Below are 15,664 nucleotides of genomic sequence, written 5' to 3'. Positions count from 1 at the left end.
ATGCTACCTTGTAATTCATGGAAGTTTCAGACTAATATCTTGCCTCCTCACTGAGACTCACTCAGCTCTCTGGTTAACCCCTTAAGCCCCAGGGCTGAAAAATACCCAGAAATTCAGCCCCAAAGACTGAAAAGCTGTCGAAATTACCAACACTGGGCTCAGATCAGCCGGCCCAGAGTTCCATTCGCATGTGAATTACAGCGCAAATAAACACCTTTTATACCAATGAGTCACAAATTTCTAATGTTAGTGCACCTGTTTCAGTCTCATCTGAAAAATTACCAAAAAATTTTAGACAACAAAAATGAAGCACAACAAATGCTCCAAACATTTTAGTCACAGTAATTTCAAGTGGAAACCCTCTGTGACCCTCTAAAAATAGAGCCAGGTTGCATTATTATGCATTTTATCCATGGCGGACGGGGTAAGGTTTCCTGAGTTATCGTGGCGCTCCACATGTTAGTAGGTGGAGATGACTTCCTGGATGTTTTTTCTTGTTTCGTAACATCAGCAGATGTGGAGGATGTCGACGCTCCTTTTATATAATGTGCAATCAGACGCCTATTGGGCTCGTATTACATTTGCTTTGGATTTTTAAAGTACTGTTTATTCAGACTCATTTATTCTGGCTTACAGTGTTTACATCTACTTTATACCAACATTTTCTAATCTTAGCATTCATTTGAATCCTGAAAGTATCCGTTTTAGGCGACTTGCATGCAGTATGACCTTTGTGAAGACAACTGCAGTATATTTACTGAGTGCTTGAAGGAACTATAGAGGAAGACCAACAGCTAGGTTTGCTATTCTATGCAGAGTGTAAGCTTTGTATGTGCAGCTGGACCATGACCTCATGGACTGACGATGGTCACAGGATCGCCAGCAGCTTCCCAATCAAGGTGATGTTTTTCTATCAGTTCCATTAAAGCTATATTAAAATAATTATAAGAGTCATATTAAAAGCAATCTACCTCGTGTCAGTATCTCTGCATAAAACTCCAAATAAAACCAGAGAAATCAGAGAAAGAGTGTCTCCATCTCTTCATTTGACTTTCAGTTAGAACTTAATGTAACCGTGTGCGTGCAGAGACACTGGTTTATCTCCTCTCATCAACTGTTTTTCTACCAGGTGTTTGTATTTGTTGGTGAAAGACTCGGCTGTGTCTGAGGAGAGAGGGGTCAAGCATCTCTGTGTTGAGTCATCTTAAGCTGCAGGCTCCACTCCTGGTGACCGAACAGGTCAGCAGAACTATAGGCTTACAGAAAAAAACAAGTATAAAGGAGCAAAAAGGCAAATATTATGTCTATATGATATCCCGCCATTGATCATTACTAATTTTGGCACGCTAAATTGTTCAACCGTGTCTGTGAATGAGGCTCATCATCATGGAACAAATTAAACTCCCAGGTGTGCGCCTCCTCTTGCTCCTGCTGTGTGGAGAGTCTGCTTTATGGAGGGTGCGCAGTGCCAATTAAACCCTCCCCAGACCTGCCCCAGTGTGTCAGTTATTGGCAGTCTAACACGGGATGATAGGACAACGTAACTACGGAAACGATCCAGTTCAGAGTCATGGTGGTTGGGCCGTGGGAGGGGGTTACACCCTGGACAGGTCGCCAATCTGTTACAGGACTAACAGAGAGACAGACGCTCATATTCACACCTGCTGTACATTTAGACTCACCAATTAAAATAACCCATAAACGATTTATTACTGTAAATGAACTTAAGGTAAAGTAGATGCTAAATAAGTGTTGGAGCTGCAGGCTTTTCTCCACGTTTCCATTTCTGCTTTGTAGTTTATGTATGTGACTCCAGCCCCCTTTGCATGCATGGATGCTACTGTGACAGCTATCCTGAGGATGAACGCTGGCTGCAGGTGATTAATCATTTCAGGATCGTCTGTCATGTTGCTGAACTTTAACACTGCTGTCAGCCACATAAACCTGGAAACCAAGCACACTATATAGACAAAAGGTACTGTGTTACCTACACTTTACACCAAAGGGAGGTCATGGAAACCTGCGCCATGCTCCGCTGACATCCCGAAATATGTACAAAAGCGGCCGTGATACAGCTTCAACTCCTGGATCGAACCATGAAATTCTCCCTGCTGCTGCCTTCTCCTGATTACTGGATGAACCCAGAATCTCAGTTTTTTCCTTTGCTTGCTTAGAAACATCAGGACCTGCTCATCATCACTTGATGTCGACTCTGTTTTTGGCCCCTGCATGTTTTTTCAGGAGGAATTTTTTGCAAAATCATAAAATTCGAAATTGAAAAATGTAGAATTTTTTTTCACAATGTATTTGATGCCTTGAATTCAAATGTTACAGAACTGAGTCTTTACACACGGCAGCATTGAACTGTCCAAAGTCTGATCAGCCACCTCATTCAAGTCGCAGCAGTATTTAAGGTTGACTGTGAGGTTGATGAGGTAGTGGGACGTGATCCATCCTGATTTTGCGAGTCGAGTCGGACTTCAATCAAAAAAAAAAAAAAAAAGTGTAACAAAGCACCAACATTTACGGTTTTCAACTGTATTCACAAATACAAATTACTGTAAAAGATGTTCCCGTCTTTTAAAGTGTCTTTTTTCCTTTCCTCCTTTTACTTTGATCAGTTTGGAAAGTTGCCTTTCTCTACTTAGTCCATCAGTAAGTTTAAATAACTGGAAGTCAATCTGACTCAGAAACCATTAGCAAATTTAAAATATCTCTCAAGACGCACAAAAAAACATTTACTGGGGCGTGCTAGTTTCAATATGAGATTGAAAAGCGCCCCGTCTGTGTCTCTGAAGTGCAGTTTATGTGCGCATTCACACACAAAGACAACGATTGGCTTATTTAATATAAACCGATTACAAGTCGCATCTGTTTTCCAGGAATTATGGGAGCACGTTGCTTCCTTTCATCGCTGTCACTCCTGACAAAATATTTTACAGTGCGTTCCATGAAATGGCTCCAACACCCAGGGAGTTAGACGGGTATGACAGGGCAGCTGCAGAATTTGTCAGAACAACGTTCCCGGAGGGAGGTTGCCGAACTGCTCCGCAGCACTCTGGAAAATTCAGAGAAGAGGTCACTGAAAGCTGCTGCCAAACTAGTCGGTGTGAGCTTCCTTTCTACCCTCAGGAGGAAAGCAGACGCCACAAGAGGGTAAAAACCGCCTCGGCGGCACGTGTCATAAACTCGCCGCATAATGGGGTTGGGCTCGTCCCGAAACTCCGGCACTTGCCGGGCCCAGGAGGAGCAGTTCACTGAACAAAAGCCACGCTCTCCGCCTGCCATCTCCCTGCAGCTCCTGCCTGCCGATCCCTCCCTCCCACTCTCTCTCTTTTGTTTTCTTTCACCAGACACAATCCCAAAAAATTAGGAGAGAATTAGGGATGAATTTTTTTAAAGGAAATCTGCGCTCAGAAGCCACAAAACAAGCTGAAAAGAAAGTTAAATAGAGCCAGCTGGAACACTGGGAATAATTGCAAGGTGAAATGTAATATAATTAGTGGTCTCTGTGGTGACATGCTGTAGCCTTGATGGCGGTGCGTTGGAGGTTTAGGTGATTTCATGCATCGTATCCCTAAAGGCCCGGTGCCTTTTATCAACTTTAAACAGCTTAGGTGATGTGATAGCTTGCATACAAATACCTCACTATAGTGCGTACCCAGTAACAGAGCCCCTGGGGTGACTAGAGCAAGGTAATGGAGTTGTATTGATACGTTCATATGAATCGAGACACACAAAGATGGGCCGGTAAGACGGGCCAAAGATTTCTCTTTGGTTTGTTGCCGCCGTCTGACTACTGGCAAGAACAGATAGTGGGGGTTTTAATTGATCGGCTGTACCCACACACACAGATCCACCTGAGCCAAGATTCATTAAAATCCACAGGAGGAGGGATTTCTTTGCTGTACACTGTGGCAAGGACGCGAATGCCTCTATAGAGTCTGTATCGCCGCACTGGCGAGTAAACTTTCTGCAGTGATCTTGTGCTCTTTTTTTAAATTACTGCTCAAATTGAGTGTCGTGCCCCTTTTTAGGCGATGTAAACAAACACAGCAGAGGTCCGCGAGGGCGAACGCACCGGAGACCGTGCTCTGCGGTCATCTGTGGCTTTCTGATTAAGGTGCATCAGGGTCATTGTATTCAGCAGAGCCTACACCGTAACACACGTTGCAAGCGTGTGTGTCTGTGTGTATATATAAGTCAAAGCAGAGATCCCCGGATCATCAGGCGCAATAAAACCAAGCAGTTACACTTTTACGACAGCGAGGTGATCACTTCCAACAGCGCTGTTCCCCTTTCTAGTGTCTGACGTTACAAATAGTAAATCTATTGGCAGCATATATTTCGCCAACTGTTACCAAGGGAAAGATTGAGTGAGTCCACCTGACCATCAACTCCTGCATGTGGAAGCAGAGCTCATCTTCCCATATCTGAATGCAGCTCAGACAAAGGGCTGCAAACTTGACCTTTGTCTGAGTTTCCAGCCTCAATCCCGACTTGCTTTTTCACTACATGATGAGTTGTGGAAAAATGACGTAAAAGTGTGATGTCGATGTGCAATAATGCACAACAGCTGTCTGAATGCACGTACAGTTGTGTGAAGTGCAGTAAATAAATGCATGGATAGCCCCCTCTAGTGAACATGCAGAAAGAAGCTCTGCAGTCAGGCTGTGGGCTGACCTGGGTGACATCCACTAATAACAGCCTTTCTTTTATGCTTTCCTTGCATGCAGCGCCTGCAGACATAAACAAGAAAGTTTAAAAGTATGGGAAAGTACCTGAGAACAGTGCGAGCGTGTTATGTAAGTGATAATGTGGCTAATTGCCTGACCTCTGACCAAAGAAACCAAAAGAAACGCACAGAACTGCTGTTTTATTTGACCGAGGTGAGGCTGAGGGAGAATCGGCTGTGCCTCTGCACCTCTACGGCTTCATTAGTAGAAGCTGGATACCAGGCATCTCAAAACAGCAGCTCATAATTAGCTGTCTTCGTGCCTCGGGCTGAGATGCGGGTCTTTCCATTAGTGCGATCGGTGTGAAAAGAACTCCTCGGAACGTCCCCCTCGTCCTTATTTTCAATCCACGTGTAGACTGGAGCGTTAAATTCGTGCTGAGGCGGTACGGTTTAAACATCTGACTCAGCTACAGGTGGCTAAACAATGCCAGACTTTTCAGCGGTGAGAGGCCATTACAGTGCAATAATCCAGGGTCAGCTCATTCAGGTTTTTCTGGGGTCCAGAGCAATTTTGCTCAGTGAGGGAAGGCAAATGACAGTGACATATCGACAAAGGCAAACTCTCTTTTTAAATCCTTGGCGTGCCCTGCTTCTCTCCTCCTCCTCCACTCTCCCTCCATCCCTTTCTCTCGTAGCCTACTCTACTTCCCTTGCCTTGTTTACTCCAGTTTTGCAGAGCCTATTTTTACCCCCTTACCCAAAGGGCATATTCAAATACAGAGCTGCAACTGGGTGTCTCCCTCACGACCCGACTGTCTTGCACTCTGCTAGGTTGAAAGCAGTCTGCTCTATATTGCATCAGTGACATACACAATTTCACTTGAGTCAAAGTTGTCACATGGTCTAATGTAACCTCATCTGAGACGTCGCCAGCCGCTAAAGTAAGCCGGTCTTTAAATGTCGCAGCTTGTGGCTCAATCTGAGAGTCCTGACCCGTCTTTCCAAAGGAGACCTGAATCAATAGTGGATCACAGGACCCCGAGCTTCAAAGCGGCGGAGCTGCACGAGCCTCTTGCTGCACTTTTGAGACGCTGTCTTGAAATGAGCGTGGCTGATTTCACCCAGAAATTCTTTTTAAGCCAGAGTACGGCTCCAGACATGAAGAATATGGTGAAATACTCGAGAGCATTGTGTCACTGTGAGGGTGCACGGGCTTCAAAAGAGGGAGAGGTAGAGGAGGAGGAGGAAGGAGTGGTGGGTAGGAAGGCAGAGAGGGGGGGGTGTCACGCTGACACTCTTACCGTCGGGGTTGGCACAGATGAAGACCCGGACGCTGCGGCCGGTGGGGACGTGGTGCGGCGGCAGGGCGTTGATGTTGCCGCTGATGGCCGCCCTGCGCAGCGCAGACTCCCGCGGGCAGGGCTGCCTGCTCCCCACTCCCGACGGCCACATAGGAGGCGACTTCCAGCGTGGCTGTACACACGCACAGAAAGGAGGGAGGGAGGAGGGCATGTTAGCACGGCCAGGGACCCACAGGCAGGCACATGGAAAACACATGCATGTTTGCGCGCAGATTCACCTGATCCATCCACACACACGCACGCATGCAGGGAGCGTTAATTATGGCAAAGGCATGGAGCTGTGTCTAATAGCTGTTTGCTATTATTTTATTATTATAATTTGCTACTAAGTTTGACCACCTTTACAGGCACTGGTATGGCATGAACCCTAATTAGTCTTAAGGTGGTTAAGCTTACTTAAAATACTCTAAAATCTATTTATAAAACATGATCTAGTAGTCTACCTTGTCATAGTCATAACGTCCATGCTTCACACACACCAATCAAGTTAGGATGGATCTGTCAAATCTTCTCCAAACACAGGTATGAGACTGAATATGTTTGTTATTGCATTCGTGTAGTAGGGGTATAATAATAGGATATTACGCACAGACTACTACCGTCATGGTGCATGCGTAATTTGTATACATGTCCTTGGACGCATTCATGAATTTTCATGCCACTGTGGGACAAACAGACAAACAAGAACGAGACGATACAAAACTCGTATGGACGAACAAGGCAAGCATCAGTCGTGTTCCCACCCCAGAGACGATGCTTGTGAAAGGCGAATAACCGCTAACAATGGTTATTCCGCCGGGAGCAGATGTGAAGTCGCCGGTTTTCCGGAGTTGGTCTATCCTGAAATCTTTGTTTCAAAGACGGAAAACCTCAAAAAGAAAAAAAATAGACAACAAAAAGGCGGGAGGGGGAAAAAGTTGGGTAGTCCACTACTGATCACTACATCAAATCCTCTTAAGAATCAGACAACTACAACCACTTAGGGGCACCGCATCCACAGAGAGTACTTGACTACTAGTGATGCTGGAGACAGGCACAACAACAGGATACTTCTTGTTGCTCACATTCATTCGCTTCATTTCGTGGCTTCCGAAAATATCCAAGCGTCGAGGGCGGTAAAGGCAAGATAAAAACGCCCATCAGAGTTGCCGTGACTGAGAGACGACGTGGGGAGACGGTAAAACGGACGCCGTGTGCCGGAGTGCTCCCTTTGGCATCCTGCTGTCTCTGCGAGCCGACCGAGCTCTGAGAGGCACAGGGAGCGCGAAGCCGGACAAAATAAGAGCGCGGCTACCGGTGGATATTTTCAAAATAAAGCTACAGCTTTTAATCATGTCGCTTTTCAAGGGTCTACCAAGAAGTTTAGACTTCGTTAAACCTAGGGATATAATTATTTCCCATATCGTATGTTTGTTAAGCAAAGAAATATGCACAGCCTTCAGCTCAGTACTCACCTAACCTTCGTTCAGTGAAGTTGCGCTTTTATGTTGAAAGTGACAACTTCAATTCCGGTAGTGCCCCAGCTTTTAACGTCTGACTTGACGGCGGTGACAGACGAGAGAAGCTCTGCTGGATGCTCTTTTTCCACTGTCTCCCTCCACTCCAGTGGACGGACTGGTGCTCCCTCAGTCTCTATTAAGATTGCAGTGGACCGCGAAGTCAGCAGTGTGCTGCCGTAAATGACGTTACAACTCTTTAAAACAGTCACGACGCAAATAAAGTAACGAGCAGCGACGTTACATTTACCCAGAAGCCCTTAGTGGTAGTCTTTTATTTATTTTTTTTAACCCAGTAGACGTCAAGTAAAGTTTAAGTGCCTATTTAAATTAATTCTATTGTAACATCTCGTCATTGTATTTTGACTTTTTTTCCCACCATATCTTATAACTTAGCCCAACTTTATGGCCTTAAATGAACCTTTTAATTAAATGCTATATTACTTTTTTTTTTTTTTTTTTTGGAGTAACAGGTACCTGAAAGCCCCCTTTTCCCAAACATGGGGCAGGCAGCAGCCAGAGGAGAAGGAGAAAGAGGAGGAGTGGTTTGAATTAATTGCTTTATCGATAAATGTACCTCTGCTCTGCAGCCTCTGGTTATTCGTGCTGGAAGTTTAAGTGCATTGGATTTGTACTAAACGGAATTGATTACTGTGCTGTTCTTGTGAGGTGGGTGGATTGGGGGGTGGGGGGGAGACGCTGAACCATATATTTTTCTCTCCCTTCTCAGTCTCGGTGTTGAAGCATTTCTCTGAACCTATATGATGAACAGTATGTCTGTTGCTCTGAGCTGCACAAATGCTTTTGAATTATGGACCCACACAAGAAGAAAAAAGGCCTGCGGATGTATAATATCCATGGCTACATTTTTATATAGGAGTTTAAGCATATTACTAACCTTTAAGATGTCTACATGGATCCATATCATAAGTAATGGAAACAAAGAAAAGATTAAATCTTTTAGCAGCCAGTTATACAGACAAATTCACAATGAGATTAAAAAACAAAACAGCTCCTTTACCTTATGCTTGGCTGATTCCTAAGCCTAGGCAGAGCAAGTTACAATGAATGCAAACACCAAATTAAATACATTATCCTCATACATTAAATAATCAGCTTCTATGTGACTTACTTACAGCTGCAGGTCTCGAGGATGATTCAGGCTCTGACGGCTCGTGCCGACCCATTTAAGGCAGCCTGCAGGGCATCCAGCTCACACCAGAACAAAACAGACTCCGGAAAAGCACAAGTGGAGCACCGGAGACCGGAGCCTTGTTCCCAACAGCGGTGTGACCTTTCTTTACTTGGTTGTTCCGCTTCCTCTTATCAGTCAGTTAATCATGAGCACCACAGTCTTTCCAAAAGACTTCACACAGCTGGTTGGGCGAAATGTGATGTGGCAGGCCAAAAAAAGGGTTTCTGCACATGCACAGAAGTTAAGCGCCACTTGGAAGCAGCTCTAAGAGTGAAAAACAACAGCATAATGTGCGGTATGTTCCAGGGCTGCTGTCCAGCTCTGTCTCCTTAAATCATTTAGTATCGCTCCCTGGTTTGGTGCCCCTGAGAGTGAGCAAACACCTTTGGGTGTGTTTGAGCATGTTAGTGCATTCATGCGCAGACACAGTAACAGTAAGTCGCTGGGTTTGTAGCCAAGTGCTTCTCCTCGTGTTCCCGCTCCTCAAACCTTGGACCACTCTGAGCGAATGTGAGTCACCGTTGTGACGAGATGCGATGTGTCACCTGGGAGACACACGCAGGTGAACAAGACAGACACTAGCTGTTCACTTGGCGCAGGTCCACACGCACACCAGCTTTTAAAATGGCTGGTGATGGATGGTTGTTTCTTTAAAAACAGCTGGAAAGAAGCAAGGGGAGTGGGAGTCAGGGAGGCAGTTGGGAATGTCTATTTCTGTATGCTACCCACTGGCACCACTACATTAACTCCTTAATTGAAATCCTCACTCTGGGTTTATTTTCTTTTTTAGGTAGCTGACTCAGAGATCAAGGGTGTAAGTGAACAAGAGGAAATTGTAACTTCGTATATTCATGTATAGATTAAGAAGAGCAAATTGCCTCTCAAAATCCAATACTCCCTGTGAACACTGCAAATAAAATCTTAAAGGAAAAAAATAGAATAAATGTACAAATGACCAATTCATCTCCATTTCTTTTTAAAAAGGAAAAATAAATAAAACACCAAGGTCTCAAAACACTAGAAAGTTATGCTGGCTTCACATGCTGGACCACAGCCACAGAAGGTAAGTGATGCTTGGTGACTTGACGCGACTACGACCACTGGCCATGTGAAATTGGCAGGACCCAAATATGCTTTTCTCAACTTCCAGGCGAGTGTTTAAAGTGACTACGAATCAGAGCACAGGTTAGCATTGACTAACATATGACCTTGCTGTCCATACTTTAGAGTGTTACCTAGGTAACCGGAGCTTGGAATGTCCACAAGTTACCAGCGGCCAACTTCAAAGTGAAAACAAGGAGTTGCTGCAACCTACCACCTGAGCTAATCTGTGGCATTTTGTCCACATAGGTCGACACTGTTTATATTCTGCAGCTTTCTGTTATACTTGTACTGGAAATGGTACCGAACCGGGCTTAATGCCATTATAATTTACCAACACTTGTTCAACAACAAAAAGGATCAAAGGATTATCCTCAAGTGTCTGTACGAAATCTTGTGGCAATTTATCCATAGTTGCTGAATTATGTCAGTGTGCTGAGTGGCATGCTTTTCCTTTCAGATAAACAGAATATACAGTAGCCAATAGGGGAACTCGCTACAATGAATATGTCTCTTCACATAATCAAAAAGGCAGAAGACTAAATTGACATGAAATGCTGTGAAAACTGTTTCTGTGATTTTCCCTTGACAAGTCCTTGAATCCCCCAGTCTGCTTCTGGGAAAGCATTCTCATGTTACCATGCACTGTGACCCCACCTCATTTCGTTGCTTAGTGTTCATTTCCATAAAGTGTTGAATGAATTTGTATGAGCAGAGATATTGCCTGTGTGATCGCAGTTCACTTTAAACTAACGCTTTCATGAAAGCCTCCCTTCTGCCACCCCTTGCAGAATTTGCATAGAAAGAAAGCTAATTTCTGTCATTTTATTTACATGTTCAGGTGTTTCTGTAGTGTATAAATAATGGGGTAATTTTCTGACTTCCTCACTTCGATTTCAAGCTTGTCGAAGGAACAGATGCGGCTTAACAATTTATTTATGCAAAGCAGATTAACTTTGGCACCTTCCGAATCACTGGGTTTATTCATGAGTGAAAAAATCTCCACAATCGATAAACAAGAGCTTCTATTCCAGCTTTGATTGTGATGCATTAAATGATTTGGCCTCTCTGAGCATTAGATTTTTTTTCTGTGGGAGGATCTGTCCACCAGCCTTTATATTCAGACATGCAATGGGTCTTTTCACGTGATAAAAATGAGGCAGATTCGCAGGATGTAGCTGAATGAAAATGCAACAGTGCTGGCTTAGAGCGGCTCAGTCATAATCCCGCTTTTAGCCAAGACGGGATCCCAATCACAGCTCGACAGCAACGTCCCTCACTGTTCTACTATTTAACCTGAAAAACACTGCGGTGACAGGCAACCCCCAGCCCCCCAACCCTCATCAATATATGGGATCAGTAAATCGCTGGGAGTTTTAAAAAGTTGACCTTTTTCAGTTGCAACTAGTTCAAATACCAAGAAAAACACTGATCTCTATCATGGTACTGAATAAAAGACGTCTGCAATAATCCAGAAAGATAGCACATAAAGATAAAGCAGGGAGTTTGCTCCAGGGCTTTGCATCAGACTGGCTTTCTTAGATGTAGTTAACATTTCTTATACAATATATTTTAACTCAAACCATGTAGTTTTTTCCCCCTAAACCTAAGCAAGGTGTAACTGAAAACTACAAATAACATTAGAGAAAAGATGCTTTCTGCCCTATAGCCTTTCTGGTGCTAGCATTAGCTAACGACATGGTGAGCATTTAAGCTGTTTAACAAATTATATATACTATAAGCACTTTATTATTTTAAATGACAAATGTATCACTAATAGATGCATTATCTTGAGTAATTGCTCGACTTCATTTTTTAGAAATCTCAGAAAAAATATAAGTATATAAACAGTCTGTGTATATATGAGAAGTTTTAAAGCTAGCAGATTTAAAAGTATGACAGAAAGGTGCTTTGACCTTAGGGTCAGTGTGGTAACAAGGTTGCAATTATGTGGCTAATGTGCTAATACTTGGATAGTTTATAGATATGTTTTGCTTTTGCTAGTTTAGCATGCTAATGCTCGCTAATTATCGGTGGTGCATAGGGGTTTAAAAAGTTTAATGCCCCGTCACAGTGTTATCTCTGCTGTCAAGAGCATGTCAAATGCTAAAGGTGGAAGTCACTTTCTGATTTTATTGCTGTTCATACTATAGATTAGATATTTCGAAATTCAGGGCTAAAAAGCTTAGAGGGAGAAAAGATGTATCTCTGGTGGGGATAAAAACACTATAGCAGAGGTGGGACAAGTAATCCACAGAGGGTGGGATCCCCACCAAGTACTCTATTACTGAAGATGCTAAAACCCCGGCAACTCAGTTATCTCAGTTTATTCTGCAAAGATTAGCAGCCAGATTTTTTTGGAGCCAAACTAGTGAATCTTGAAGACTTGTAGCCAAATTCAAACAGACTTTTGCACAACATGTACATATCTCCTCCTACTCCTCCTGATAACTTCCCTTGGAGTGTGAATCCTCCACCACAATAAGCATCAGCCAAGGCACTGTAGTTATATTTGGTCACTGGGAGGGTGAGCTGCAATTTGGCTATGTTTGCAAAACCTCAATGCCAAACTACAGTTATTCATCCGTATTTATAGCCATATCAACTGAGCCACCTTTCATCGCTCACCAATTAGCAGGTGTTTGTGCTCCTGCTTTGACCTTTGGTATCATTTGGACCTATTTTTGTTTTTTTTAATTTCTTTTAAGTGGGTGTGACTGAAGGTGTAATGACTGAAATGGAGTCTTAAACACACAAACACACCGTACACGACACATAGATGCATATGCTTGCTTCCGTTGCATAATGCTCATGCTCACAGGAATACAGTGCTTGCAGATATGGACACATAGATTCACAAATGTGTGTATATCCGTGCACAGACGTGCATAAGCAGGAATACCCACACAGAGGAAAGGTTCAGCAGCCATGTTTAGCTGCGGAGCCTTTAGATGGAAATTAACACTTTAGAATTAGATGAAGACAGATCAACATGGAAATTAGCTTCCTCCTGTTTTGCAGCGAAAGCTTGGCTATGATTTGATTGCTTTAAAATATTCCTCTTTACTCAGTCTGCTGTTCATGAGCTCACCAGTATTACAATTGCACAGCACTGGATATGACTGCAAGTGCATAAATACGCATATACAGAGTGAGATTTATTGGTTGGAGAACATTTTATTCTGGTCTCTTAATGGGTGCACTTAAATGTGCAAACTTAAATCCACTAATAAACATATTCTTGTTCATAAAAAGATCGGATGCGTAATGTTATTATTTCAAATTGTAATTCACTGGAAAATCCTAGTTTATATTTGCTTGTGGCTTTACACTATATCATCTAAGGTTAGTGAAAGATACACCTCACCTTTGTGAGCTGATTAGGCTTCTTTTCACAGGAGGAAGAGCAGAGGTCTAAATGATCAAGATGCACCGTTGTCAGGAGGTCCGAACTTCTTGTGAAGTGTACTGACATGCCTCTAAACTGGGATTAGTTGGAACAGAGCCTCTGTTTATGTCAGAGTATCTCCTGTGAAAAGACCAGTGATCACTGCCTGCTGCAGTCATTCAGACCCAATTATGTGCATGATATTGACGCTGCTCTGCTCCAAGTTTTGCAACTTTTTAGTCTCATATTTCTATGTGCGTGATACTACATCTGCACTCGTCGCCTGAATCACAAAGAAATTTCATATTTGCCTGGAATTTTTAACTAATTAACTGTTTCCTGTGTGTCCTTGTGCACTTTACTGGAAAACAAATGATTTGCCAGCAAGTCTATAGCTTCAAATAGATGCAGCAAATTATGCAATCAATCTTGTGTTCAGCACATGCTGAGACGGCTCTGGCACTGGAAGCTGCACTCGGTCCTGCTGCGGAGATGCCAAAACAAGTCATTGGCATTCACAATCTTGTATTTTTCTAAGATACAACATTTTTGTGCATTGCAGTGATTTGCTCGCTTTGAATGGAGGTTTTATTGACGCAGAATCAACAACAGTAGAGCAGACTGGCCCCAGAACCTGTGCTGGTTGAGTGAGTATGGGTCGTGCGATGGTTTCCTCTTTAGATCAGACCTCATGGAGATGTTTTTTTATTTTCTTTGCTTCCTGAAATTACTGAATAGAGGAGTTTGGAGTGAAACCTGTGAGGAGGTGGCAAAAACAAAGTGTGTGAGGGAACCACTGGGCAATCTAGCTTGAGTAATGTTAAATGAATTTGCTGTTTCTCTCTCCACAATTTAAACTGTCAGGCTGCCAAGCGCAGGGACGGCTGTAATGGCTACATATCGGCTAATGCGGAAAGAACACAGCCCTCTGCTCTGTCTGTCATTAAGCCGCTTTCTTTAACTAACAGCGGGTGGGGGGCAAATAAAAGACCATAAAAAAAACCCTTGAAACTGCAAATAGGAGATCAATCCACTAAACAGATGATTCTCAGGTTTCCCGTCATGCACAACAGAAACAATACTTGCATGTTGCATGTTTGCATTATTTATGTGCAAAGCAGGAGCAGAAACACAGCTGCTTTAACATGTCAGATCCAATAAGGGATCAGACTTGCATGCATTTGCTTTAGGAGATGCAGTCAAGCAGGAGGTATGCATTGTGTGCAAAAATGGCGGCAGCATCGAGAAACATGAAAGGATGTTCCCCCAACAATAAATAAATTAGACCAATAAGAAGAAGCACATGTGGGTGAAATTAACAGGGAGACAGTGACAGATAAAAAGTGACAGATCAAACAGCGATCCATAATACAGAGAGATCCTTACAGCTTTTGTTGTGATCGGTGAGCGAACACATTGTGCCACATGCCTCATGATTTCAAAGAAATAAGCTTATGGAAGCAGATTCCCTGACGCTCCCGTCGTCCTGCTGATAGAAAAGAAAAAGACTAAACAGCCTGTCAAACTTGAGAAGAGGAAACAATAGCTGGAGTAATAACAGCGACTCTTCCGCGCTTTGTTCGGCATGCTTGGTGAAGGCGTGACAGCAGCATGGACGTAACCTATTGTCACATTAATCTAAGGATGATGGGTAGCCTGCGACCTCTGCTTCCTTGTCACATGGGATTAATATGATGTCACGACAGGAAATATGAACCTCCATCCGGTGGTAATTAGTTGTGTCAGCTGCTTCCTGAAGAACTACTTCAGAAAGAAAAGTGTTGGGACTGTTGCAGATTTGTCAGGTGCACATCCATGATGCAAGTCTCCTGTTCCACCACATCCGAAAGGTGCTTTACTGGATTGACTGGTTGTGTTCAAGAAACCAGTGTGAGATGATTTGAGGTTTCCTAGTTATTCTTCAGGAATCAGCTGATACAAGGCAGGATGGATCCTTGCTTTCAAGTTTACACCAAATTCTGACGTTACCATCCTCATATCACACGGCACTCGAGACTCATCAGACCAGACAACATCTTTGCAATCTTCTAGTGTCCGATTTTGGTCAGCCTGTTTGAATTGTAGCCTCAGTAGACGTATCTAGTGTGGTCTTCTGCTGCTCCAAGGTTAGACCTGCTGTATGTTCAGGCTGCAACAAGTGGTGATTCAAGTTATCGTTGCCTTTCAGCTCAAAGCAGTTTGACCGTTGTCCTCTGGCCTTTGCTTCAGCAGCTTGTCTCGACCATATCTAATTGCCTAAATGCATTGAGTTGCTGCCATGTGATTGGCTGATTTGGTATTTGTGTTAATGAACAGTTGAACCTAATAATGTGGCTGATTATTGAATATGGTGGCATTTCTGTATACCCAATAAAACCTACAAATTTAACATTAATGCTCCAGCAGTATATCCTCATGGATATCTAGCTGCTGAAATGCTGATAT

At 43.3% G+C, this 15,664-nt stretch overlaps 1 protein-coding gene across 2 annotated transcripts in view; it reads right to left on the bottom strand.

Annotated features, from left to right (window-relative positions):
- nwd2 (NACHT and WD repeat domain containing 2) overlaps nt 1–7,265 on the bottom strand; it is a 60,580-nt gene extending 53,315 nt beyond the window's left edge. Inside the window, exons 1-2 of one of the 2 annotated variants that reach the window (XM_085399727.1) lie at nt 7,104–7,265; nt 5,980–6,151 (exon numbers count right to left, since the gene is read on the bottom strand). In XM_085399727.1, the coding sequence (XP_085255853.1) occupies nt 5,980–6,151; nt 7,104–7,118 (187 nt within the window). In that variant the 5' untranslated portion in view covers nt 7,119–7,265. Of the gene's footprint in view, nt 1–5,979; nt 6,152–6,782; nt 6,984–7,103 lie in introns of those variants that run through there. The other variant, XM_085399735.1, reaches the window with a different exon arrangement.
- Nucleotides 7,266–15,664: the final 8,399 nt, after the last annotated feature.

This window comes from Rhamphochromis longiceps, linkage group LG3 (assembly GCF_057381845.1).
Source record: "Rhamphochromis longiceps isolate RC_006_pf linkage group LG3, R_longiceps_female_GT1.1, whole genome shotgun sequence".
Classification (NCBI taxonomy): Eukaryota; Metazoa; Chordata; class Actinopteri; order Cichliformes; family Cichlidae; genus Rhamphochromis; species Rhamphochromis longiceps.
This window is presented reverse-complemented; position numbering and strand designations above follow the sequence as displayed.